At 41.9% G+C, this 25618-nt stretch overlaps 2 protein-coding genes across 2 annotated transcripts in view; both read right to left on the bottom strand.

Moving 5' to 3' along the window:
• EFCAB12 (EF-hand calcium binding domain 12) overlaps positions 1-11057 on the bottom strand; it is a 46988-nt gene extending 35931 nt beyond the window's left edge. Inside the window, exons 1-3 of the mRNA XM_007956746.1 lie at positions 11009-11057; positions 6113-6555; positions 3891-4073 (exon numbers count right to left, since the gene is read on the bottom strand). Coding sequence (XP_007954937.1) covers positions 3891-4073; positions 6113-6555; positions 11009-11057 — 675 coding nt within the window. The remainder of the gene's footprint in view (positions 1-3890; positions 4074-6112; positions 6556-11008) is intronic.
• Positions 11058-16384: 5327 nt separating this feature from the next.
• Positions 16385-24868, bottom strand: MBD4 (methyl-CpG binding domain 4, DNA glycosylase). The gene is made up of 7 exons (XM_042783098.1): positions 24776-24868; positions 23141-23297; positions 18999-19076; positions 18786-18920; positions 17826-17975; positions 17257-17360; positions 16385-16462 (listed from the first exon to the last, which is right to left on the bottom strand). The coding sequence occupies exons 1-7, from the start codon at positions 24866-24868 to the stop codon at positions 16385-16387; spliced, it is 795 nt and encodes a 264-aa protein (XP_042639032.1).
• Positions 24869-25618: the final 750 nt, after the last annotated feature.

Below are 25618 nucleotides of genomic sequence, written 5' to 3'. Positions count from 1 at the left end.
GCCAGCACTAACAGCAAAGTTCAACAAGACAGAAAATAACAAATGTTGGCGAGGATGTGGAGAAATTAGGACTCTCATACACTGTTGGTGGGACTGTAAAATGGTACAACCACTGTGGAAAGCAGTATGGTGATTCCTTAAAAAGTTGGAAATAGAAATACCATTTGATTCAGCCATTCCATTTCTAGGTATATATCCTGAAGAAGTGATAGCCATGACAAAAACAGACATATGCACACCCATGTTCATCACAGCACTATTTACAATAGCAAAAAGTTGGAAACAATCTAGGTGTCCATCAACTGAGGAATGGATAACCAAACTATGGTACATATACACAATGGAATACTATGCAATGCTAAAGAATAATGTAGAATCTGCAAATCACCGAATAACATGGATGAAGTTGGAGGACATTATGCTGAGTGAAATAAGTCAATCACAGAAGGACAAATATTGTATTAGTCTGTTACTGTAAAAGTCAAGGAAAGGTTTATCTATGGAAGGCAATTTTCTTTGTTGGTTACCAGAGGTGGGAGGGTAGGGTACGGAACACTGTTAGATAAGTAGACATAAGTATTGATTTGGGTGAAGAGAAGGGCAATGTACCAAATGTGAGTGATCAACATGGTGGCATTGAGGAAGAGGTAGACAGAGAGAGGTACATGGGAGGTGCAGACAACAAAGATGAACCCTTTTGCACATGCAGTACTGCATTGTCAGTGAAGGCAAACAGGTATATGGGTGGATAGCTGGGTGGACAGGCTGAACTATTAGGTATATCTATGCAGTAGGGGAGAGCTCTGGTAGCGTGGTGCCTAAGGCACTTGACTGCTAACCAGAAGGCTGGCGGTTCAAACCCACCGGCTATTCCTCAGAAGGAAGATGGGGCAATCTACTTCCATAGTGATACTGCCTCAAAAACCCAAGGAGGGGTCGCTATGAGTCGGGTCTGACTCAACAGCACATAACAACAACAACAACAACATGCAGCAGGGAGCATACCAAAGACCATGTATAGGGTTGGCAGACAATGGTTCTACAAGTGTATGTGTATGTTCTGTAAAAACTCCCAGGGGTCTAGTACAGCTGACAAGGAACAAGGTTGTAGTCACTTCTTGGTCACAGCTAGCTACCCAGAGGGACCGAGTAGTTCAACTTGTGGGCTTGGGACCATAGTCTCAGGGGACATCAAGCTCAACTGGCATAACATACTACATAGAACATTGTTCCACCTCCTACTTTGGTGAGTAGCAACTGGGATCTTAAAAGCTTGCAAGCAGCCATCTAGATGCAACAATGGGTCTCTCCTCATCTAGAGAAAAGAAGAATGAAGAAAACCAAAGATTTATGGAAACAATTAGTCCTTGCAACTAGTACACCATGCAATCCTCAGCCTATACGACTATGAGACCAGAAGAACTAGATGGTGCCTGGCTACCACTGTCAACCACTCAGAGGGGGATCTACGTAGGAGATCCTAGATAGAGAGGGAGAACAATGTGGAACAAAACTCAACATCATTTGGAAAAAAAAAAGGAGACCAGGTGTGATGGTCTGATAGAGCCTGGTAGAACCACTGAGACTATGGTTCCTAGCTGCCCTTCAGGTCTGGAATTGAACCCATACCTGTGGCTTCCAGCCAAATAAAAGACAGGCATAAGAGTTGAACATGCACCTGAAGTAGATACATCCCTTGGAGAGAACAATCGTGGGAGAAAGAAGGGCTGTTTATGCACAGGGAGACAGTTCAGGGGGCAAGAGTGCATGGAGGGATGGACACAGGGAAGAGGTAACTATTGGGAGGAAGTCGGAAGGCAGGTGATGCATTGGGATAAACTGTCAATATCATCAGACAACATGTATGTGAACTACTGTATGGAAAGTGAATTTGCTCTGTAAACTTTCACCCAAATCACAATTAAAAAATAAAAAATTTTGGTACTGGGAAGTGGGGTGCTGCTGTAACAAATAGCTAAAAATGTGGAAATGATGTTTGAATTGGGTAATAGGTAAAAGTTGGAAGAGTTTTGAGTTACTTGGTAGATAAAAACCTAAATTTCCCTTAAAAATACAATTGATAGAATTATGAATATTAATAAAGATTCCGGTGAGAGTTCAGAAAAGAGTAAGGAGAGCTGAAGAGAAAGCATCTATTATTATTTTAAAGAATACATATATTATCATGAACAAAATGTTGCTAGAAATGTGAACATTAAAGGTGTTTCTGGGGAGCACAAAAATAAGGAACATGTTATTGGATGCTGGAGGAAAGCAATCATTGTTATAAAATAATACAGAACTTGATCACTACTTTCTTGTGTGTGTCCCAAATCACAGAGCCATGGCCTTCTGGATTTCAGAGTAGGATCACTGCTTCCTCGGTTGGTGGGCAGGATCACCTCCTTCTCTACATGCCACCACTTCTGCCTTCCAGAGCTACCTCATCCTCAATTACCCCTCCTTGATTCAATGGGCTAGGCCACCTTAGGAAAGGAAAAAAAAAAAAAAAAAAACTAAATCCATTGCTATCAAGTCTATTCCAACTCATAGTGGCCCAATAAAACAGAGCAGAACTGCTCCATAGGGTTTTCATGGCTGTAATCTTTATGGGAGCAGAGAGCCACATGTTTCTCCAGTGGAGCTGCTGGCTGGTTCAAACCACTTACCTTTCAATTAGCAGCCAAGTGCTTAACCAAGCCTCCTCATGATGATTAAAGACACTTTATCTTTTTTTGAGTTCCTGGGTGGCACAAACCATTAAGCACTTGGCTGCTAACCAAAAAGTTGGTGGTTCCAGTCCACCCAGAGGACCTTGGAAGAAAGGCCTGGCTATCTACTTCTAAGGAATCAGGCATTGAAAACCCTCCAGAGCCCAGTTCCACTCTGACAACTCAGTAACAACCTCTTTTATTTTTCAATCTTTTTGTCATATTAAATCTTTGAAATGTTCAGATAATTACATGCCATAAAACAATAAGGTTAAAACTGGTGATGATTTAAAACCATAAAAGATGTAGTAATTTGCTTCTGAAAGACTTTTTTTTAAAGGTGTCTCAGTATTCAAAATAAATGAAAGCTTAATTCATCTAGACCAGGGGTCAGCAAACTTTTTTTTGTAAAGGAGCAGAAAGTAATTATTTCAGATTTTGCAGGCCATATAGTCTCTGTCACAACTACTCAACTCAGCCTTGTGATGCAAAAGCTGCCATAGACAATATATAAGTGAATAACCATTGCTGTGTTTCAATAAAACTTTATTTACAAAAACAGGGGGAAGGGTGCTTTTGGCTCTTGGGTTATAGTTTGCAGACTCCTGCTAGACTAGCAGAACTTTCAATGATGATGGAAATGCTCTGATCTGCATTGTTCAATAGAGTAATCATAGCCCTATGTGACTACTAAGCATCAGAAATGTGGCTGGTGTGACTGAGGAGTGATTTTAATTTTATGTATTTGTAATTAACGTAAATGTTTAAAGAAAGTGTCCATTAACCAGTTCCACTGGCATCACCCAGGACAAGAGCTTGTTAGAAATGCAGCATCTTGGGTTTCACACAGACCTACTGAATCAGAAGCTACATTTCAAAAAGACCCCTAGGTGATTCATATGTACAGGACAGTCAGAGAAGGTTCTAGAAGCAGGACTGAAGGCCTAAGTCTCTCTGTACTCAATTATAGGATTTAATGGGCAAGAGAAAGTGATTCTCCAGGCAGATGGTTATGGTTATGAGTATGTTCCACATACTCTCCACTCAAGGCAGACTGGTACAGGATGGTACATGTCTAATTTGGACAAGCCACACTTTCCAATATGGTTTTACAATTAATTAGGAGTACAAGGACATCCTCCCCTTCAGTCCTAGCAGGGAGCAGTGGGCATCACTTACTGCCTTCAGAGCCATAATGAACTCCTCCCGGGTGATCTGGTCATCACTGCAGTTCACCTTGTTAAACATCTCTAGGATCTTGATCTTGCGGGTATGCAGGTAGGAGTACATGGCTGACAGAGCATCAGGTGTGGGCAGATGGATCACGGGCACCAATCTGTGCCAAGCCCGGGTGGCTTTCTTCTGAAAGAGCCAGAGGGGGGCGGGCAGAGAGTGGGGAATCAGGGAAGACAGGCCAATGAAGTTCAATCCCCAGATTCACAGAGATGGGAGAGGGGCTAAGCAGCTCTGAGCAGACAGGGAGATGGAGACTGAGCTCAAAGAGCCTTGGAATCAGGCTGAGAGACTTTGCTTCTCTCAGCCTGTTTTTTCATCTCTAACAAGAAGCTTGGATAACATCAAAATTAAAATTTCATTCTTATCAGCATCTCTCCTGTTGGACCAGACTTTTGCCATCAGTGTCTAGTGCACCAAGATACCTATGCCTGCTTGCAGTGAGATGGGGCTCACACTGGTCAACCCAGCCTTTGCTTGTGGGGGCTGCCTGCCTAGAACACCTTTCCCTCCTCTCTGCCTATCCAAATCCCATGTCTCCTCCAACTCCAGGTTGAAGGGAGTATTACACAATAATACTTCCTATCTTGGTACAGCACTTGACAGCTTACAAAGGCCCTTCCTGTTTCTAGCTGTGAAGTTGAATTTTACGTATTAACTTGGCTAGGCTATGGTCCCAGTAGTTTGGCCAAATACTAGCCTAGCTGCTATTCCATAACGTAACCTAAGATAATGGACTCAATCAGTTGAAAAGAGAGTTTCCTTAGGGTGTGTTCTGCCTCCAGACTATAAACAGATATTTGGCAAAATCCTTTCCCTCTTTACTCTGACATTTTCTCTCACCTCATCTAAAAATCTTGGACAGCAAACCCGCAGGAGTCTCCAGTTTGCTTCCTGACCTGCAGATTTTGAATTTATTCCCTGCCCCCCCCCCATAATTCCATTAGTCTGTAAGATTTTCCAGCCTGTCACTTGACTATGGGATTAAACCTAAGTAGTCTGACTCCTTTTCCCAACTTCATCTGAATTGGGAGAAGTTTCAAGTGTTTGCAAGGAAATGTCACAGAAACACAAGGAGTTAGAAGATAAAGGTTTTGATACCAACTCTGCCATTAACTATCTCCATGGGTTTAGCTCTGGTAGCATAGTGCCTAAGGCACTTGACTGCTAACCAGAAGGCTGGTGGTTCAAACCCACCAGCAACTCCTCAAAAGGAAGGTTGGGCAATCTGCTTCCATAGTGAGACTGCCTCAACAACCCAAGGAGGGGTCGCTATGAGTTGGGTCCGACTGGAGGGCACATAACAACAACAACAACAACAACAACATGGGTTTAGCAAATAAATTGTTAGCCTCACTGAGCTTCTATTTCCACATCTGTCTGTGATCACACTTGTGATTCTTACACTAGTCCTGTGAGTTTGGGACATATAGGCCCTCAGCTATCATGTGTCATTGAACAAATGAATGAACAGTGTGTATTAAGAAAAGCGCCATAAAATGGAATGCCATGAATTATCCCCCCTAAGGTGGTTTTTAAGATACGTTCACAAGTTCTTCACCTCTCATCCTTTCTAAGATGAAGCCTAATTTCCCTTGAGTGCAGGTGTTAGTGACCTACTTCTAACGAATAGAATGTGATAGAAGTAATAGCGGGAGACTTGGTCATGAAAGACAGTGAAGCCTCCTCCTTGATCTCTCTCTTGCATCATTCAGTCTTGGTGAAGCCACCACCATGTTGTTGTGAGGACATTCAAGCAGTCCCATGGAAAGGCCATGTGGTAAAGAACTGAAGCTTCCTGCCAGCAGCTATGGGAGTGCACCATCTTGGAAGTAGATCCTCCTCTAGTCAAGCCTTCACCTGACTGTGACCCTGGCCAACATCCTGACTGCAACCTCATGAGAGACTCTGAGCCGCAGCCACCCAGCTAAACTATTCTCAGATTCTTGACTCTTAGAAACAGTGAGATAATAAATATTTGCTGCTATAAATAATTTTGAACTATTTGTTATGCAGTAATACATAACGAATACACTCTCTTTCTGGACTTCTGTTTGTTCCTCTGAGAACCATCCTTACAATGCCTTACCCAAGAGGATGAAATGACCACATGCCCCTAAATTTCTCAAGGTCTTCATCTGGCACATGGGGCTACTCACCTTGCTGACCCGGGTAGCAGCCAAGGGAACTGCTGGCTGGGTCATATGCTCCTTGAGGATACTGCGTAAGATTTTGGCCTCCGAAGGTGTGCATTTGGGCTTGTTCTTCAGCCACCTCTCCACGTTGCCAAATGACTCCAGCTCCTTCCGAAGCTTCAACCTCTGCTTCAACCAAGTCTTGGTATCCAGTAGCTGTTCTTGTATATCCTTGGCTTGCAGGGCCTTGAAACTGGGAATAGGCTGTGGGGATGCCTGGGGCTGGGGCTTGGGGTTGACAGGTATCTGCTCCTCCTCCCGGCAAGGCACAATGATGACCCGGCGGCGGCTTTGTGGCAGGTGGAAGTCCTCCTGTTTGAATTGCTTAAAGCAATGGGCAATGACCAGCTCAGGATTGAAGGAGTAGGCCTTGCTGGAGTTTTCATTGTCTGCTGGCACCTTAGACTGGTAGAGCCCTTGGGGGAAGAGGGTCAAAAGATGAGTTCCTTTCAGGAAAAGGGCAAAAAGGAGCCAGGGAAGAAAAATTCTTTAGCATCAGGCTGGGCATCCAGGAACCCAGGTTTCATGTCTCGTTTATTATTACCTCACTATAATGATGAAGATAATTACATCTAGCATTTCCAGGCACTTTCAGTGGCAGGTACTATGCTAAGGGCTTATATAATTTTTCTTATTTGATCTTCTCAGATTCTAACCTTATTCCACCCCGGTCCTCAGTACTCCTTATTCACAACCATAATGATCTTTTTAAAATGCCATCCTGACCCTGTCTGTCCTCTGAGGCAGTGGAGCACTGCCATGCAGCCAGAATGTTTAAGTCTGAGTCCTGGTTCTGTCTGTGAGACCTTGTGCAAGTCACTCAACCTCTTCATGCTTCCCTGTATGTAGGTATGTATATGAAGTGGAGAGTGCACCCAAGAACATGTATAGGGTTGGCAGACAGTGGTCCAATAACTTTATGTGTATGATCTGAATCAGGTGTATAATGGGGTTGACAAGGAGCAAGGTTGTAGTCACTGCTTGGTCACAGCCAGCTACCCAGGGGGACTGAGTAGTTGAACCTATGGGCTCGGGACCATAGTCACAGAGGACATCAAGCTCAATTGGCATAACATACTACACAAAACATTGTTCCATCTCCTACTGTTGCGAGTAGCGACAGATCTTAAAAGCTTGCAAGCTGCAATCTAGATGCAATGATGGGTCTCTCCTCATCCAGAGCCAAGAAGAATGAACAAAACCAAAAATTCATGGAAACACTTAGTCCTAGCGACTGGTACACCATCTGCTCTGCAGCCTATATGACTAAGAGACCAGAAGAAATAGACGGTGCTCGGCTACTACTGTCAACCACTTGAAAGAGGATCTTTGTAGGAGATACTGGATAGACAGGGAGAACAATGTGGAATAAAACTCAAAATCATTTGGAAAAAAAAAAAAAAGCAGGGAACAGGTTTGTTGGCCTGAGGGAGTCTGGTGGAACCACTGAGACTATGGCCCCTAGCTGCCCTTCAGGTCTGGAATTGAACCCACACCTGTGGCTTCCAGCCAAACAATAGGAATATCAGTTGAGCATTTACCTGAGGGAGATACACTCCCTGGAGAGAATAAGCATGAGAGAAAGAAGGGCTGCTCAGGCACAGGGAGACAGCTCAGCGGGTAGGAGTGCATGGAGAGATGGACACAGGGAAGAGGTAACTATCGGGAGGAAGTGGGAGAGGAGGTGTTCCATTGTGCTAAATTGTAGTCAATGTCATGAGACAAAGTGTATGTGAACTGCTGTATGGAAAGTGTATTTGCTTTGTAAAATGTCACCCAAATCACAAAAAAAAAAAAAAAAAAAAAGAAAAGAAAAGAACTGCAGCTGGAATGCCCCTTGAAAACAATAATGGCCAGACTTCACCTCACCTATTTTTATCATGTTATTAGAAGGGACCATTCCCTGGAGAAGGATATCATGCTTGGTAAAGTAGAGGGTCAGTGAAAAAGGGGAAGACTCTCAACAAGATGGATTGACACAGTAGCTGCAATGATGGGTTCAAGTATAGCAAGGATTGTGAGGATGGGCAGTGTTTTTTTGCTCTGTTGTACATAGGGTCACTATGATTCAGAGCCAACTAGACAGCACCTAACAATAATAGGGAAGGAGGAACTCTGATGGTGCTACGGTTAAAGCACTGAGCTGCTAACCAAAATGTCAGTGGTTTGAACCTACCAGCTGCTTCGTGGGAGAAAGATGAGGCAGTTTGCTTCCACAAAGATTTACAGCCTTGGCATCCCTATGGGGCAGTTCCACTCTATCCTGTAGGGTCACCATGAGTGGGAACCAACTTGATGGCAGGTACTAGCAGGGAAGGAGCAGTGGTTAAGTGTTCAGCTGCTAACCGAAAGGACAGTGGTTCAACCCATCAAATAGTGCATTCTCAAATGGTGCCTGGGCAGGTGCCATCACACCCTCCTCATGGAGCTTGCAGTCTGGTGATGAGCAGTTCAGCAAGGAAAAGGTGTGGCTATTTGCTTCCATAAAGATCACAGCCTTGGAAACCCTATGGGGCAATTCTACTCTGTCCTATAGGGTAACTATGAGTTGCAATCAGCTGGAGGGCAGTTTTTCTTTCTTTCTTTCTTTTTTCTTCTCCTTCTTCCTCTTCTTCCTCCTTCCTTCTTCCTTCTCCCTTCTCCCCCTCCCCCTCCTCTTTTCTTTTTTAATTTCTTCTCTGTCACACATGGGGTCACTATGAGTTGGAATCAACTCTATGGCAACTGGTTAGGGCCTATAAAGCTATACTCTCCTCCCCTTGCTCCCTCGGCTCCAGCCTCCTTGTTCTTCATCAAATTCCCTAAGCACTCCACTCTTGGCTCTAGGTTTTCACATTGGCTGTGCCTTCTGAAGGGAATACCATTCCTCAAACTTCCCCCTGGCTGAGTCCTTCCCATCATATTGTTCTCAGCCCAAACATCATCCCCCTCAGAAAGCACTCCTCTGGCCATTCTTTCAAATGGAGCCTGCAGTGTGGTGATCTTTGGGGTCCTATGTCCACCAATAGGCAAGTCAGGGGAGCTCTCATAATAAACGAGGCCTTTGCCACTTAGTTATCCACGGACACTGTGTGCAAATGCTCCCTGGGGATTGGTGATGAAAGCTCTCAGAAGCCACTGCTTCAATCTCCTTCCCAGGTCAGGAACTCTTTCAATAGTGGCCTTGTAGATTTTGCTTCTGTTTGCACACCTCCAGTGATGGGGAGCTCTCTACTTAACTTTGTAGACATCAAACTCTGACTGTTAGAAAATACTTTCTTATATTGGGCCAGAATTTATTCCCCTAGAATGTGTACCTCTTGGTCCTAGTCCTTCCCACTGATGCCTGCCCCCGAAAAAAACAAAACCTCACCCCCATCAAGTTGATTCTGACTCATAATGAGCCTACAAGACAGTGCAGAACTGCTCCCATAGTGTTTTCACAGCTGTAAATCTTTATGGAAGGAATCTGCCTCCTCTTTCTCCAATGGAGCAACTGGTGGGTTCGGACCACTGACCCTGTGGTTAGCAGCCAAATGCTTTAACTGATGCCCCAGAAAACACATTTGTTCACTCTTTTCTGTGACAGCCCTTCAGGATTCCAGAGACAACTCCCCATACTCTTCAGACTTTTCCCTCTCTTGGCTTCTGATTCAAATCTCTGCTTAAAGTCCACCCTACCTCTCTGGCCACTTGTTCTTGGGCTCCTCTTTTCTGCTCACCCCTTAAAAGCTGGTGTTCTCTTGGCTTGCATCTGGCTCTTGTCTTTTTTCATTCTCCTCCACACCCATGTTTCTATAACCCTCTGTATGCTGAGGACACCTATGCCAATATTTCTGACTTGGAATTAGCTAGAATCTTATACATTCAGTTGATCGTAAAACATCTCTGCAAATTTAAGACTGAACTTGTCTTCATGCCTCTGTCCTCACCTAATGTGGTTCTCCCTGTAGGTTTCTTATCTTGGTGAATGACACCTCCATCTGCCAACCTGGGCATTGTCTCTGATTGCTCCTTCTGGTTCCTCATCTAATCAGTCCCCAAGTTTCTGTTGTCCTAGACTCCCTCCCCACCCAGCATCTTTGGCCTGGCCATTTGGGACAACCCCAGACCTCATCTCCCCACCTCCAGGACTGAGTCTGCCTATTCAGTCTCCACATTTGCTGACTGCTACCAATCCAATCCTCTCACTCCCGAGGCTTCCCCTCTCCTGGCTTATAAAACCTTTCATGATCTAGTCCCTTATGACCTCTCGAACCTTGTCTCCAGATATCCACAAACTATCAGCAGCTTCCTGAGGACACCATGTTTCTGCGCCTCTATGCATGTTGTTTCATTGGCCTGAAATACCTTTCCTTCCACTTTTGGCTTGGAGAACTCTTTTTCCTCCTTTAAGCTTCAGTGTAAAGAACTTTTCCAGGAGCTTGGATTAACTGTTCCTCCCCATCCCCTACACTCGGTAGACCTCTTACTGCCTGGGTCCTCCCTTTCTTCCAACCTTTATTATTCTGCAATTACCCGTTTTTCTCTCTCTTTTGCCTCCAAAGCTGTGGTGCTTTGCTACCTGCTTGACCCACAGCAGGTTGTTGACAACAGCTTGAGATCTGAAACTCTTCTCCATGACTTAACACATTTAGTGTCCAGCGGAAACATAGGGAGAGCCAGAGGGGCTGGCCAACTTTTCCGGACACACTCTGGTTTTACTCTTCCAGTCTGGGCATGAAAACAAAAATTAGCATAACCTGCTGCTGCTTCCCCCTGCAACCTCTCACCAAGAGAGAGGGACGATACTATGAGATCTCCGCCCCTGTCCTTGCCCTCACCTCACTTTCATGCGTCTGCAAGGGGCTGAGGGCTTCCTGGAGAAGGCGCTGCATCCGGGGAGCTTACCAAGCAACGACCTGAGAAGCGTCTTGTGCGGTTCTCTGGAGTGGTCCATGGTCACGACGCTGGAAGCAGGTTCCAAAGAGTGTGTGAATATATATATGCGTTGTGTATATATATATGTGTGTGCTTGCTTGCAGGGGTGCTAGGTCACTAGAAAAACCCTAATTACAAGTTTTGCGAAGGGCATGGCCGCGCACCTCGAAGTAGCGTTCTGGTTGCCATGACAAAGGGCTCGCACACGCCGGTTGGCTGAGCGCGGCGCGTGCGGGTAGCGGGCGGATTGGGTTTCCTTTAGCCCCATACAGGAAGATGCCAGGAGTTGTAGCCGTGGTTGGTGAAAAGCGGGGTTTCTTAGTTTAGCTCAGTGGCCCCTGAATTTGGAGTCATAAATCCTTGGCTTTTCCTGTAAACAACGGGATCCCCCGCAGGTCTCTACATCACTTTAAGCCTGTATCCTCAGGCCTGTTGCCTCCTTCAGAGGATTATGGGAATCCCAAACCCCCAAAAAACCAAACCCACTGCTATTTATCCAGTTGATTCCAACTCATAGTGAGCCCCTTCGGTTTCCGAAGTGGTAAGTCTTTACCTGGCCAGTATTCTTTCCGGGGAGTGGCTGATGGGTGTGAACCACCAATCTACTGGTTAGCAGTCAAATGCCTTAGGCACTGTGCCACCAGAGCTCCTTATGGGAATTCCAGTGGTGGCCAAATAAATGACAGGATGCCATGGTTCTGAATTACAGAACCCAAGAATAGGACTATTAGTACTAAATACTTGAAATGTCCATCAACTGAGGACAGGGTAAACAAAATGTGGCATATCCATACAATGGAACATTCAGCTATTAAAAGGAATTGCAGCTGATACATGCTATGTGGATGAACCTTGAAAACATTATGCTAAGTAAAAGAAGTCACACGTGGTATGATTCCATTTACATGAAATATGCAGAAGATGAGTGGTTGCTAGGGGCTGGGGAAGAAAAAGAATGAGTACTCCTAATGGGTACTTGGTTTATTTTTGGGGTGATGGAAATGTTCTGGAATTAGGTAGTCATGATGATCACAGAGCATTGTGAATGTATTAAAACTTCATTATACATTTAAAAATGGTTAAAATGGTGAATTTTATCTCAAAAGAAGTTAAAATCAAATGCTTGAGCCCTTAATCTCTGCAGGGGAGCACCTCTACTGAAGTGCATTATCTTCGGTGACCCTCTAAACAATATTAAGTTAGTCCCTGAGACTGCTTCCATTTTAGATAATGGGCCATATTGACTCTCCTATACCAGGCATCATTTGAAACACTTTACATGTGTTAATAATCACAATAACCTTGTGAAGTAGGCACCCATTTTAAAGAGATGAGAGAACAGGTACTGAGGTCATACAACCTCATCTGCAGGTAAGGGGAAGAGTCAGCACTCGAACGTGAGCATCCTGGCTCTGGTCTGGGCTCACTTCCACAGTTAAAGTGTGGTCATATCCACACAGACCACCTCCTGATGGAGATGCTGGTGGAAGATTTGACAACAGACCCTGCCACCCAACCACACCTGATGCCCCAAACTTGCTGAGCTTGCCCTGCCCCTCCAATCCCCAGTTGTGGCCCAGGATTTCAGAGGCCCTGCTATAGTTTATTAAAATTTACTTTATTTTTGTTGAGAACATACACAGTAATACACATACCAATTCAACCGTTTCTACATGTACAATTCAGTGACATTCTTTAAGTTGTGCAACCATTCTTACCCTCCTTTTCCAAACTGTTCCTCCTCTATTAACATAAACTTACTGCCCCCTAAGGTTCCTATCATATCTTTCAAGTTGCTATTGTCACTTTGAACCCAAATAGGTAGTTCTTAAAAAAAGCATAATGCTCAAGGCAGACTTTATCTTTTTGTGTGATTTGAGTGAAAGTTTACAGAGCAAATTCTCTCCATACAGCAGTTCACATATACTTTGTATCATGACATTGACTACAATTTACCCCAATGCAACAGTTTCATTCCCATTTCCTCCGTTACTTCTTCCCTGTGTCCTTCCCTCCATGCACTCCTGCCCCGAGCTGTCTCTCTGTGCATAAATAGCCCTTCTATTCTTTCATGATTGTTCTCTCCGAGGAATATATCTACCTAATGTAAATGTTCAACTCCTATGCCTGTCTTTTGTTTGGCTGGAAGCCACAGGTGTGGGTTCAATTCCAGACCTGAAGGGCAGCTAGGGGCCATAGTCTCAGTGGTTCCACCAGGCTCCATCAGACCAGCAAACCTGGTCCCTTTTTTTTTCCCAAATGATTTTGAGTTTTGTTCCACATTGTTCTCCCTCTCTATGCAGGATCTCCTACATAGATCCCCTCCTAGTGGTTGACAGGGGTAGCTAGGGGCACCATCTAGTTCTTCTGGTCTCGTAGTCATATAGACTGCCGATTGCAATGGTGTGCCAGTCACTAGGACTAATTGTTTCCATGAATTTTGGTTTTCTTCATTCTTCTTTGCTCTGGACGAGGAGAGACCCATCATTGCATCTAGATGGCTGCTTGCAATCTTTTAAGATCCCAGACGCTATTCGCCAAACTAGGAGGTGGAACAATGTTTTGTGTATTATGTTATGCCAATTGAGCTTGATGTCTTCTGCGACTATAGTCCTGAGCCCACAGGTTCAACTGCTCAGTCCCTCTGGGTAGCTGGCTGTGACCAAGAAGTGACTACAAACTTGTCCCTTGTCAGCTCTACTATATACCTGGGAATTCAGATCATACAAATACACTTATAGGACCATTGTCTGCCAACCCTATACATGGTCTTGGGTACACTCCCTGCTTCATAGACATACCTAATAGTTCAGCCTGTCCACCCATCTATCTACCCATATAACCATGTTTGCCTTCACTGACAACACAGAACTGTATGTGCAAAAGGATTCACCTTTGTTGTCTGTACCTCCCATGTACCTCTCTGTCTTCCTCTTCCTCAATGCCACCATGCTGATCACTTACATTTGGTACATTGCTCTTCTCTTCACCCAAATCAATACTTATCCCTACCTACCTAACAGTGTTCCCTCCCCTCCCACCCCTGGTAACCAACAAAGAAAATTGCCTTCCATAGATAAACCTTTCCTTGATTTTTACAGTAACAGACTAATACAATATTTGACCTTCTGTGACTTCACTCAGCATAATGTCCTCCAAGTTCATCCACATTATGCGGTGTTTTGCAGATTCTAGGTTATTCTTTAGGGTTGCATAGTATTCCATTGTGTGTATGTACCAAAGTTTGGTTATCCATTCCTCAGTTGATGGACACCTAGGCTGTTTCCATCTTTTGGCTATTGTAAATAGTCCTGTGATGAACACGGGTGTGCATATGTCTATTCTTGTCATGGCTCTCACTTCTTTAGGATATATACCTAGTAATGGAATGGCTGGGTCAAATGGTATTTCTAATTCCAACTTTTTAAGGAATTGTCAAGGCATACTTTTTTTTTTTTTAACTAGTTTAGCTGAACTATTTTTGATTTTAAGAAGACTTCAGAGGATATATTTTGATTTAAGTTTTAAAGTTTATCTTAGGGGAATAGTTTCAAGGATTCATCCAGCCTCCAGAGCGTCTGGATTCCGTAAGAATTTGGAATTCTGTTCTGCATTTCCTCCCTTTTGATCAGGATTCTTCTATAGAATCTCTGATCAAAATGTTTAATAATGGTAGCCAGGCACCATCCAATTTTTCTGGTCTCATGTCAAAGGAGGCAGGTGTTTATGGAGACAATCAGCCACACATACTATATCCTCCTCCTATTCCTGACTCTTCCTCTGTTGCTCCAAGTGAATAGAGACCAATTGTTGTGCCTTGGATGACAGCTTGCAAGCTTTTAAGATCCCAGGCACTATGCAGTGCAACAAACTAGGAGGTAGAACAGCACTAAATACATTATTAGGCCAATTAACTGGAACTTCTCATGAAACTATGACCCTAAACCAAGGAACCAAATCCTGTAAGATTTTTGGTCATACAAAAGCAGTCTCAGCAGATATTTTTGTTATGGTAAATCTATCTGTCACACACAACTTTTGCCATTTTTTAAAGGTGTATAAACTTATTAACTTCAAATGCTATACTTTTAGCTGCCATGTTTGCATATCCTATCCTCATACCTTGCCCTTCCTGTCCCTCCCATTATTGTATGTGCCTCTCTGTCCCTGTGAGGGTTCCTACTGTCTTTTCATCTTTGCCTCTCCCTAGCACAGGGCTTTGCATTTAGTGAACGCTTTTTTTTTTTTTTTTTTTAAATAGTGATAAAGTAGATGTTTGCTTTCAGGGGTGGGGGTGACTAGCTTTCTGTTTCTGGTCAAAATATATCCCTCTCCAAAAATGGAAACTTTCTCACTAAAATGAAAATTATCAACTAGCCCTGCATCACATAATACCCAATTCTGTTCCTATACTACCCTACAACAAAAGTAGTTTCTCTAACAATGTTTTTTCCAATTAATTTAATTTTCAAATTGTATCTTAAAATAGCAATTGGTAACTAAGACTAACAATAGGGTTTTTTTTAGCGGGGGAGGGCTATTTAGTGAGTTCTTTCTAGACTAAATGTTTTGGTATTTGAGCTACAATGTTACAGTATTAGTAATAAATATCAAGTAAAACTTAAAATGTCTGGTCCTCCAGCTGGAAGATGAAAGAGATGGATAAATGCTCAAGTTCTCCTGAGGGGATGAAGGTAAAAAGCATGAGCTAGAAGGCAGAAGCTAAAACTGAGCCACAGATGCTCACATTAGGTTACCACACAGATGTTGGGTCGACTCTCTAGTTCCTCAAAGCTAGTGTGAAGTTGTCAAGACATTGCTGTCAAAAGAACCTTATTTTTCTTTGAGGAGTTGGTACCCCCTAACCCCCCAAGTAATTAGCTGCCTGATACACCCCATAATACTTTTTCTATGTTTGGCTGCAAACTCTGATTGCTTCTTTGTATATCAATTGTGTAATGTAATTTTCTATTGAAAGAGAATAGAAAGTCTAATCTTTCCTCTAGCAGTGTTGACAGAAATTTACTTTGAATTATGGATAGTTTACACAAGTTTTTCCACCTTCCCATCACATTTCATTACTGGAAAAATTACTTACATTTTTTGGATTGTTGTCAAATAATAATTTATTTAAAAAAATAAAAATAAAAAATCCCAAAACAGTCTAGTCCATTCAGTGACAAAGAACCACAGGTGGCATACACACTAAGAAAACACACACTGGCTTCTCCCGGGCTGACTAAATCTACATGCCTGGAATAGTGGCTGGTTGTGCTTAATGGAGCTCTAAAAAATCGAGGTGAAAAACCAATGCGTAAAAAACAAGACTGAAAACTTGAAAAAGTTCTAAGACAAACTTAATTTTTCATGATTTTCCCAAAGCCAGTCATGGTATTTATTTAACTTATGGTCTTCAGGGTGTACCTGGAAGAAATACAACACAGTAAGACACAGAGGCCTTATACTGGTCATAAATACACTTAAATGATAACCCTTACCCTAACGGGATTCATGAATATTTAAAACTATGCCTTATACTCATGTAATTCTTTACAGTTTACAAATACTTTCCAATTTAGTGCTGATCCTTCCTATGACTTGGCATGGGGTGAGTGGTAATGATATGAGTCAAATATTACTATCTCATTTTCCAGAATTGTTCAAGTCAAAATAAATGGTGAAATGGGGACTGGCAGGTGGAACTTCAGCTTAGATTGGCCAGACCTACTGGCAAAGACTCTAGGGGGAGTCAGACTTAGAGGGCAATTGACCAGGCCACCCAGATGCCTGTGGGCTGTGTTCACTCAACAAAATGGGTAGCTGATGTGGACCCAGCTACCACAAACATAGTCTAAGAACCTGATAAGCACACATTCCAAGCCCCAAATGCCTGTTTTCCTGTAATGGTGACTTCTGAAGGCTATGACTGTGACAGCAGAAAAAATGCTCCAGGGCTTAGGGATAGTATGTGAGCAGGGAAAGAAAGAGGGCCAGAAGTGTCTACACCACTGGAGGTCAGTCAGAGACCATGCCAAGGGGATTTGCAAGTGTCTGTATATCCTCTTCCTGCTACCAATCATACCATGCCACCCGCTGCTCCTCAAGCTGGGAACAAAACTGGTTGTGATTTGTTCAACAAAAAGTTTTTGCTATAATGGTGGACTTTGCCTCAGAGACAAAATATGCTGGAGAGATTATAAGCTGGGAGTGGGCCTCACCTGCTTCCATTCATTGATACAAAAAATCCGGTAAGAGTCATTGCCATATTTTCCAATCCCATGAAGCTCAATCGGATACTTCCACTGCTTTGTCAGATATTCATCTGAAGAATACAATACCCCATATATCACATCAGCGTCTAAAAAGGTAACTTTCCCTACGTGTGTGATGATAGGGAACAGGACAGAAAGAGTAATAGAAAGGGAAAGAATCTTTCCTATAAGCCCGAGTGATCGCTCTTCTGAACGTTTCACATGGTACTAATACTTGTGCTGTGCTAACTAGATGGAGGACAACAAGTCCTTGACGTCAAGGACTGGGCTTCTGGCTTCACTGACTTCTCCTATTAATTCTGCCAACATGGCCTGACCCAGTGCTGGCAAATATTTATTGCTCGAGTCAGTGGGAGGCTGTGGTTTAGAGCAAGCAGACTGTTTCTAAATGTCTTCAATGCTTGAGCTGAATGACCTCTCTTAATGTAGCATTCAAGGACATTAAAGTTTATGGTGTGCCTCTTTTAAAAAGACGAAGTTGATGTTTTCTTTTTTGGGTATATGGGAAAGCATACCTGAGAACTTAACAATGGTCTTTGCTCGAAGATCGTAGAGACCAAGAGGTTTAAGCAGTTCTGACACATCTCTCCAGTCTGCGGTTCTTGCTACCTCAGCTGAAGGGTATTTCTCCAGAAATTCCCAAAGCACAGGTATTGCCATTTTGCCTGGGAAGTAAAGGTATGATCACAAGACTCCAGATGGGCTGATTTCAGGTTCAGGTACTTCTTCATCTAGAAATCTAATATAGTGTCTGTTTGTTTTTTTTTTCCCAAACCACTGAAGAAGCTATTGCCTAAACAAGTAACTATCTTCAAAGTAAAAAAAAAAAAAAATTTAACACCATTAATCTATTTGGCTAATAGTCCAAAATAAGCTGAAACCTGACTTTGCATGATTGTTGTTGTTGTTGTTATATGCCGTCAAGTCGGACCTGACTCATGGCAACCCCTCCTTGCATTTCTGAGGCAGTATCTATACAAAAGTAGATTGCCCAACCTTCCTTCTGAGGAGTGGCTGGTGGGTTTGAACCACCTGCCTTCTGGTTAGCAGTCAAGCACCTTAGGCACTACGCTATATACTAGTTTTTAAAGAATTAAAAGATCATCAGATAAGAACTGTGAAAGCATATAGAACACAAAGTGTCAATTACATTAGAGAAAGCATTCAATGAAAAATTGCTTTTACACATGGCAGTGGCTGGATGGAATGCTAAATAACCGATTTTCATTGATGTCCAGAACTAATTTAGAAGTAGAAAACAAATGAGGAACCTGCCCCCCAATGCTAAAATTCTTGGATATCATCTGATCTAACTTTCTCAGATGTGAAGAGTTTGAGAACCAAAAGTGGAAGGTCTTATTTAAGGTCATACAGACTCAAAACTGAACTGGAGCCAAGCCTTCTAATCAATTCATTGTTCTTTCTCCTTTATCACATAGTCTCTACTAAGACAAAGATGAACAGAATCCACACACCTGAGGTCCGATTGAGAAATATGGTTGCGACAAGGAGCTTCCATGGATCATGAAAAAGTGTTTCCTGAATGAGATTGAAAGGTGACCGAGGAGGTGTCCACTTCTTAAAGGCTTTTCGCCGTGGAGGGCTAAGAGCTAAACAAACATAATGCATTAGAACTTTATTTTATTCATCAGATTTAAAATCTGATTTTCTGACTGAGAAAGGAATACCTTCTTTGTTATATTTGCTGGAAAAATACAGGCTTGTTTTCCTTTTTTCTATTTGTGTTCGTGGAACAGGTGTGTCTTCTGAAAAGGAATAAATACTGTTTACAGACTCCATAGTTTTGCCTAACAATAGACTAAACAACGACAATAATATCACTACTTATAAAGCATTTAAATATGTCTCAGGCACTTTACATAAATCAACCCATTTAATTCTACTAATTTTGGAAGGAAAATTGGGCAATCTACTTCCTTAGTGATAGCCTTGGAAACCCAAGGAGGAGTCGCAATGAGTTGGATACGACTCCACGGCAATGGGTTTGTTTTTTTTTTTTTGGAATGATCTATGAGGTTGGTACTTTTTTAACTGCACATTGTTGTTGTTGTTGTTACAGATAAGGAAATTGAAGTACAGAGAAGTTAATTTACTTGCCCAAATTCACACAGCTAGTAAGTGTCAAAGATGAAATTCAATTCTAGTCAGTCTGGCTCCTGAGGCTACGTCCTCACCACCACTGTTAGACTAGTTCTCTATGATTTCTGTTCAGTGTTCATAGTACTGAAAGACTGGAAACAATATGGCATATTTTAAATTAAGACACAATTGTACAATGCAATCATTAAAATATTTTTGAGACCTCATCATGACTAGTCACCCTGTTGTTAACTTTTAAGTAAAAACCGCAAGATTGTACATATAGTAAAACACATGAATGCTGGCACTTGTGTAAGGCTGAAATATATCAGAGGAGGAAAACTCAAATTATTTTCCACTAAAAGGAGCAACAGAAAAGTGGTAAGACTGTACCCTATCAGAAGTGGAAAATTTGCAAGACCTGGAAAAACAAGGCAGTTTTTACTGTATAATCCAAATTTTATAAAAAAAGAAAAACAAATAGCTATAGAGATTAGAATGAAATAAACCAAAATGGTATAATTGTTACTGAGCAGTGGTTTTTATTTTCTTCAAGAGTTCTGTAGTGAATACTTTCACACTTATTGAAAAAGGGATGTAGACAAAACAAAACCTGGGGGAAAAAAATCTAAGATCCTCTGATTAGATTTGGACCTTGGAATACCTATGACTACTATCTACTGGGAAGCTCAGTTAATTCAACAAAGACTATGTGACCAAATTTATCAAACTTCCCAACTCTCTAAATCATCAGTTAATACTCCCCTTAGCTATACTCTCTAAATTTGATTATCAGCTAATAATATCTTGCATTTGTATAGCATAACATCATCTTTTTCACTTCTCACTTTACCTTATATTTTTGATGTGGAAAACAAGACTAATGTTACCAACATTTTACAGACGAAGAAAATAAGATTTACAAATTAAGCAACCATCTCAAAATGATACTGGAATTGAGGGCAGACTGACAAGAATGCAGGTCTCCAGATAATTAGTAGGTTTTTTTTTTTTTTTTTGCTATTCTAGTTTGAACAGGTAAAACCCAGTGGAAAGTAGCAGAATAAAGGAAACTGCTCTTACTTGATGGTAATTTTCTCTGCAGTTTCCTAAAATAATTACTAAGTAGTCTCCTTTATTTCTAAGAGACCTAAACTCAGTTTATTTGGCAATTTCTAACTAAGCCAATTAGAATGTCTACTATTCCACTGATTACCTATTACCTTAAGGCTATTTCATCTTATGATGAGAACTCAACTTCTTTAGGTACAGGATGAATAGGACACTTCCATTTTAGTTGCAAAAAGAAGTTTTTAATATTTAATTTACCCATTATACTAGTAATAACGATATGTAAGTCTCAAGGCTTTAAGAGCGCCAAGTCTTTAAAGGACACTTAAAGAATTCTTATGCAGTTCCTACATGCATATGGCCATTTTCTATAAAAGTAGAGGAATTCTGGGGACAGAAAAGACATAAAATCACAGGTGAGTTTAAGAGCAGGAATTAAGTCCTAACCCCCCTGCTCTACCAATTTGTCTAGGCTGTTTCCCCATAGGTTTTAAGTTAAAATTACTCCTCTTTTTTAAAGGAGTTATTCATTATACCATAATGGCATAATGAATAACTAATACAGGGCTGCTCAAAAGGTCTCCTTTTTATCTCTTATTCACTAAGGTATTATAAAAGCAAAACTGCTAAGCTCTCAACTTCGTATTAAGAACCTAAAACACTCCTCGGAAGGAAGGTTGGGCAATCCTACTTCTGTAGTGATACTGCCTTGAAAACCCAAGGAGGGGTCGCTATGAGTCAGGTTTGACTCGACGGCACATAACAACAACAACAACACAAATAATAGATGAACTATACGATTACAGTTTTGAATTATTTAGAGCTCTAAAACATTTTAGGGAAGATTATGTTATACCAGAAGATAAAAATGATGATGATATATGCACAATTAAATTAGAAGTCATACGTAAGTAACAGGAGGGGTGTGAAGACACCAGTCTATGTATAAAAGGTATCTTCCCTAAACCTTTTTACAAGTCTTTTGATTTTCCGTAAAGTCTTAAGATTTCTGGTTGGAAAGAGGATGAGAAGAAGGGAAAGCACTGTTGAAAAATAGAGTCCTAGCTGCTGTACCAGGGAGAGATGGTGGCAGCTATGAACCATACATCCCTCCTTTGCTGGGGAAATTAAGGTGAATTCCTCTCTGCCAAAGGAAAGGGACTGAAGATCAGCTGGACAGCTTATAGTTCAGTTAGACAAGGTATCACAATAGACTTGTAGAAAGTATGTGATATTTGGCCACATTTCTTGGCTGTGTTCACATGTCCTAACCATATAGAGGCATGACACACACAATCCAGAGGAATAAAGTCAGACAATATTTAATAGCATTTTAAAGCACTGAATACCTTGAAATATTTTCAGAGAAGTAAACTTTTTCTCAGCTTGTGAGCAGCTGTTGTCCACTTCAGAGCCACATTTTAAAATGTCAATATGCAAATGTTTTTTCTTCTCTCCAACTTCTACTTTTGTTCCGATTGCCTCAGATTCTAAAAAGGTATCCTTACATTTCTTGTTGTATTCTGCTTCTTTGGTCAAACATAATTTGTTTATGCTGCCAGTAGTTAGTTTTTCAAAATGAAAATCTGATCCTGAATGCAATGATTTCTCTTCTACAAATCTGTTTTCTTCTTCAGTTACAATAAGGGGTTCGTCTTTCGCTTTGGAATCAGAAATGCAGAGAGTTCTATGAAGCTGACTTTCTTGTACAACAGGCTCACCTTCAACATCTGCTTTATTATACGTAGATTCTCTTTTTCTGTTACTTGGAACAGCATCTGGAAGACTCTTCCAGCACTCTTTTTTAGTTTTTTTAATTTGAATTCTTTTCAAAATAGTCATCTTTCCTTTCAACTTTCTAATCTTTCTGGAGTTAACATCATTAACATTCTCATCTTCTTTCATATACAAATTAATGGAAGTAAGGTTAGATAGTCCTCTGCTATCTTGTAATTCTGAACTATTGCGTGGCGGAGATAACACATCTTTTTTCGGCTTTTTATGTGTCCTGGGGTTCTGGTTTGAATTATTACTTTCCTTTTGCACTTGGGGCATGAGAGCTGTCTTGTTACAGTCTTTATATCTTGATTTGATGTCCCTTTTAGAAAGCACAGTAAAATCAAAATCTTCTGGCTTAAGAGAACTCTCTCCATTTTTGTGAAAATAATTAACAAGTGACCTTTTAGATCTGAACTTCAGTCCTTGAGGGCTAGAAAACGATATTAAAGGAAACTTATTGCTAGTAAACAGAAAAGACTTTTAAAAAGAATTAAACCATATTTAAAATTTCTAATTAATAATTTCCAAATATTGACATGGGTATAGTATGTGTCACTGAAAATAACAGTGGTAAAATGGTACTTTTAAATGGTTTCTTCCATAATAGTATAATTTTATAAACATAACTTAAGCACCTTCATCCTTTCAGTAGGATGGACAAAGCATATATAAAGTGACACTGAAGGAACTGAATCTACAATGGTTTCATGGTAAAAACAGAAATAAGCCAAGATTCCTGCTATGCTATTCTACTGCATGTCTAGAAAAAACATATCTGGCTGTGTGATCTTTACCACCTTGAATGCTCACCTAATAAAATATACATCAAATCTTCCTGCTGTTTTCCCAGATAATCTTTGCTTCACAACTCGTTCCCAACCGCAAGGGACAGACTTATGGCATTCTGTCATTGCAGTACCATCAAACTGAACAGAAGCAATGGGTTCTTGGAACAGGGGATTACACTCACTGCTGCTTTTAATCACCGTTTGTTTCTCATCTTCTCTTACTCTTTCTGGTCCCAGAGCAGTATCTTCCTCACTGAAAAACAAAATACAGGTGATCAGTTCATGTAAAATTTATTTTCCAATGTTTACTCAATTTGCCTATGATACGGTGAGAAGCACACAGATTATTTAGATAAAATGTGAAAATTAAAATCTGAATGGACTACTCTGGTGCTATGGGACAAGCTATCTTCAGGTTTCTGTCCTTCAACATGGGTTAAAAAGAGCTGGAACTATTTGCACAATGAAAAACTCAAGCTACTCTTAGAAATTATTTTTGCTTAAGATTCTTGGTGATTAGCTAGCATGTATTTAAGAATACAAACCAACACCTGAGCTCTTATTCTGGGATCAAGAGACAAGCTTAAAGAATCAGTGACACTCCCCTCCCCAAATAACAAACTGAGGTGAAAATTTTATATATGTCTGTGTTTTTCTGGGGATAGTGTCCATCACTTTCATCAGATGTGAATGCAAAAGGTAATCACTTCTGATACAGAATTTTAAAATCTTCTTCAATCTTGATCACTTTGTGAGGTTCGTAGGATAAGGATTATTCTCATTTTATTAATAAAGTTGAGTAACAGAAAGTTTACTTGCAGAACTGATACCCAAACCCAGTTCTACCAATCTTGGTTTAATACTTCTCCCCCTATATTATTATTGAAAAATTTCACTAGGGTGTATCCTAATCACTTAATCCTGCCTTTTAAAATTTGGATAGGTCTGCAGAGACCATCTAAACCAACTTCTTTTCTAAAAATGAGGCTGGGTGGGGGCCAAGCAAGAGCTAGTGACAAACTAGAATTAGAATCAAAGCTTTCTGATCTAATTTGGGGTTAAACAATTTTGGGGAGCTGAGTGACATCTGATAAAATTATATAGTTCAAAATTTTAGATATAAGGAAACCAAAACCTGGTGAAAACAATACAAATGTCGAGGTCAACAGACTGGGTTCAAATCCCAGCTCTGTCATTTATTAGCTGTGTGTTGTAGAACAGATTACTTAATCTCTCAAAGCCGTTTCTCCATCTGTTAAAAAAAAATAAAGAGGTAATTCCTCATCTCCTTCATCCTCTGACGATGATTGAAAAATGTAGGTAAATCATCTGAGCCGCGTATCACACAAATACAAGTAATCAGTATAAAGACTAGTTCTCTTCCTGTAACTTTTTATAGTGCCCATTTCCGGGGTCATCCTCGCTGCTTAACATGACAATACAAAATCTAGGTCCACCTCCCCTGAGGTCTTCCTGAGATGCTCCAACCCAAGCAGATCTCTCCTTGCACCATAAAACCTCCCTGCTCCTCCCAGCTCCCTCATGGTTTCGGAGAAGGAAGAGCGCTGACCACTAGAAGTGTACCTGCGCTCCAGCCCTCCTAGGAACTACATCTCTGGGCCCCCAGGTCTCTGTCAAACCGAGAATGTCAAGGTTAGAAAGGCTCACACACATTCTAATCGCCCCTTTACAGGTAGTGAAACTGAGGCCCCAAAGGGGACAATCACTTGCCAGATGTTACATGGCCGGTCTGGGAGAAGGCGCTCACTTGAGGTGACTGAGGGGCCAGCTTCGCAGTCCCCCAGGCTTGGACTCTCCATCCCAGCCACACTCCTCGAGCAGGCTCCAACTGGAGCTACTGCAGTAGCTCCACAGCAGGGCGGTCGCTAGGGAGGAGTAAGACGCATAAGTTTATTCAGTTCAGCGTCTTAGGTTAAAACCAAAGGTTGAAGGAAGTGAAAGTCAGTCCGACGCCACAGCTACTTCCCGGCCACCCCATTTCAGTCGCAGCTCCATTTTCCACGGCTCAGCCAATCAACTCTTTTGTTTAGCAAGACGCACCGCCCTCCACCCGCCCCGGCCAATCGAGCGCATCCTCGTTACTCCTGCGTTTCCTTGGCTCGGATGCCCTCTTCGCTTTTGCGCCTTTCCTAGCACTCTGTTTTAGTCATGCGCATTGGAAATCTTTGGTCTCGCGCCTAGCTCACTGCACATGTGCGTTGCCAGGGGTAGCGCAGGTAGCCAAAGTGGCTTGCAGAGTGGGGCCTGTGGCTGAGGCTGGGAGGAGGGGCCCGACGCGAAAGGGAAGCCACGATGAGGGCGGTGTTGACGTGGAGAGATAAAGCCGAGCAGTGGTGAGGAGAGGGGCAGTGCGGGAGGAGGGAGAGGCCGAGCCCCGCCGGGGATTGCGGGAACCCTTGGCGGAAATCCCCGTGGTTGCCAATGGCAACGGGCCTGCGGCCTGGGCTAAGGGACCTGAACCCCTGACTGAGAGACTGCAAGATCATCTCCCATTTTTGTTGTTGGATAAACTGAGACTTGGAGAGAGAGAGGGGTTGTGCCACGCGTGC

Source organism: Orycteropus afer, unplaced genomic scaffold (genome assembly GCF_000298275.1).
Source record: "Orycteropus afer afer isolate SDZICR_OR568_19922 unplaced genomic scaffold, OryAfe1.0 scaffold00661, whole genome shotgun sequence".
NCBI classification, from domain to species: domain Eukaryota; kingdom Metazoa; phylum Chordata; class Mammalia; order Tubulidentata; family Orycteropodidae; genus Orycteropus; species Orycteropus afer.
This window is presented reverse-complemented; position numbering and strand designations above follow the sequence as displayed.

Coding starts and splice junctions, on each gene's coding strand:
- MBD4 (XM_042783098.1), bottom strand. CDS start 24,868: ATGGAGAGTCCAAGCCTGGGGGACTGCGAAGCTGGCCCCTCAGTCACC. Junction 19,077..23,140: donor CCATAAGTCTGTCCCTTGCG/GTTGGGAACGAG, acceptor ATTCCTTTTCAG/AAGACACACCTGTTCCACGA. Junction 16,463..17,256: donor GTATCAATGAATGGAAGCAG/GTGAGGCCCACT, acceptor TATTTCTTCCAG/GTACACCCTGAAGACCATAA.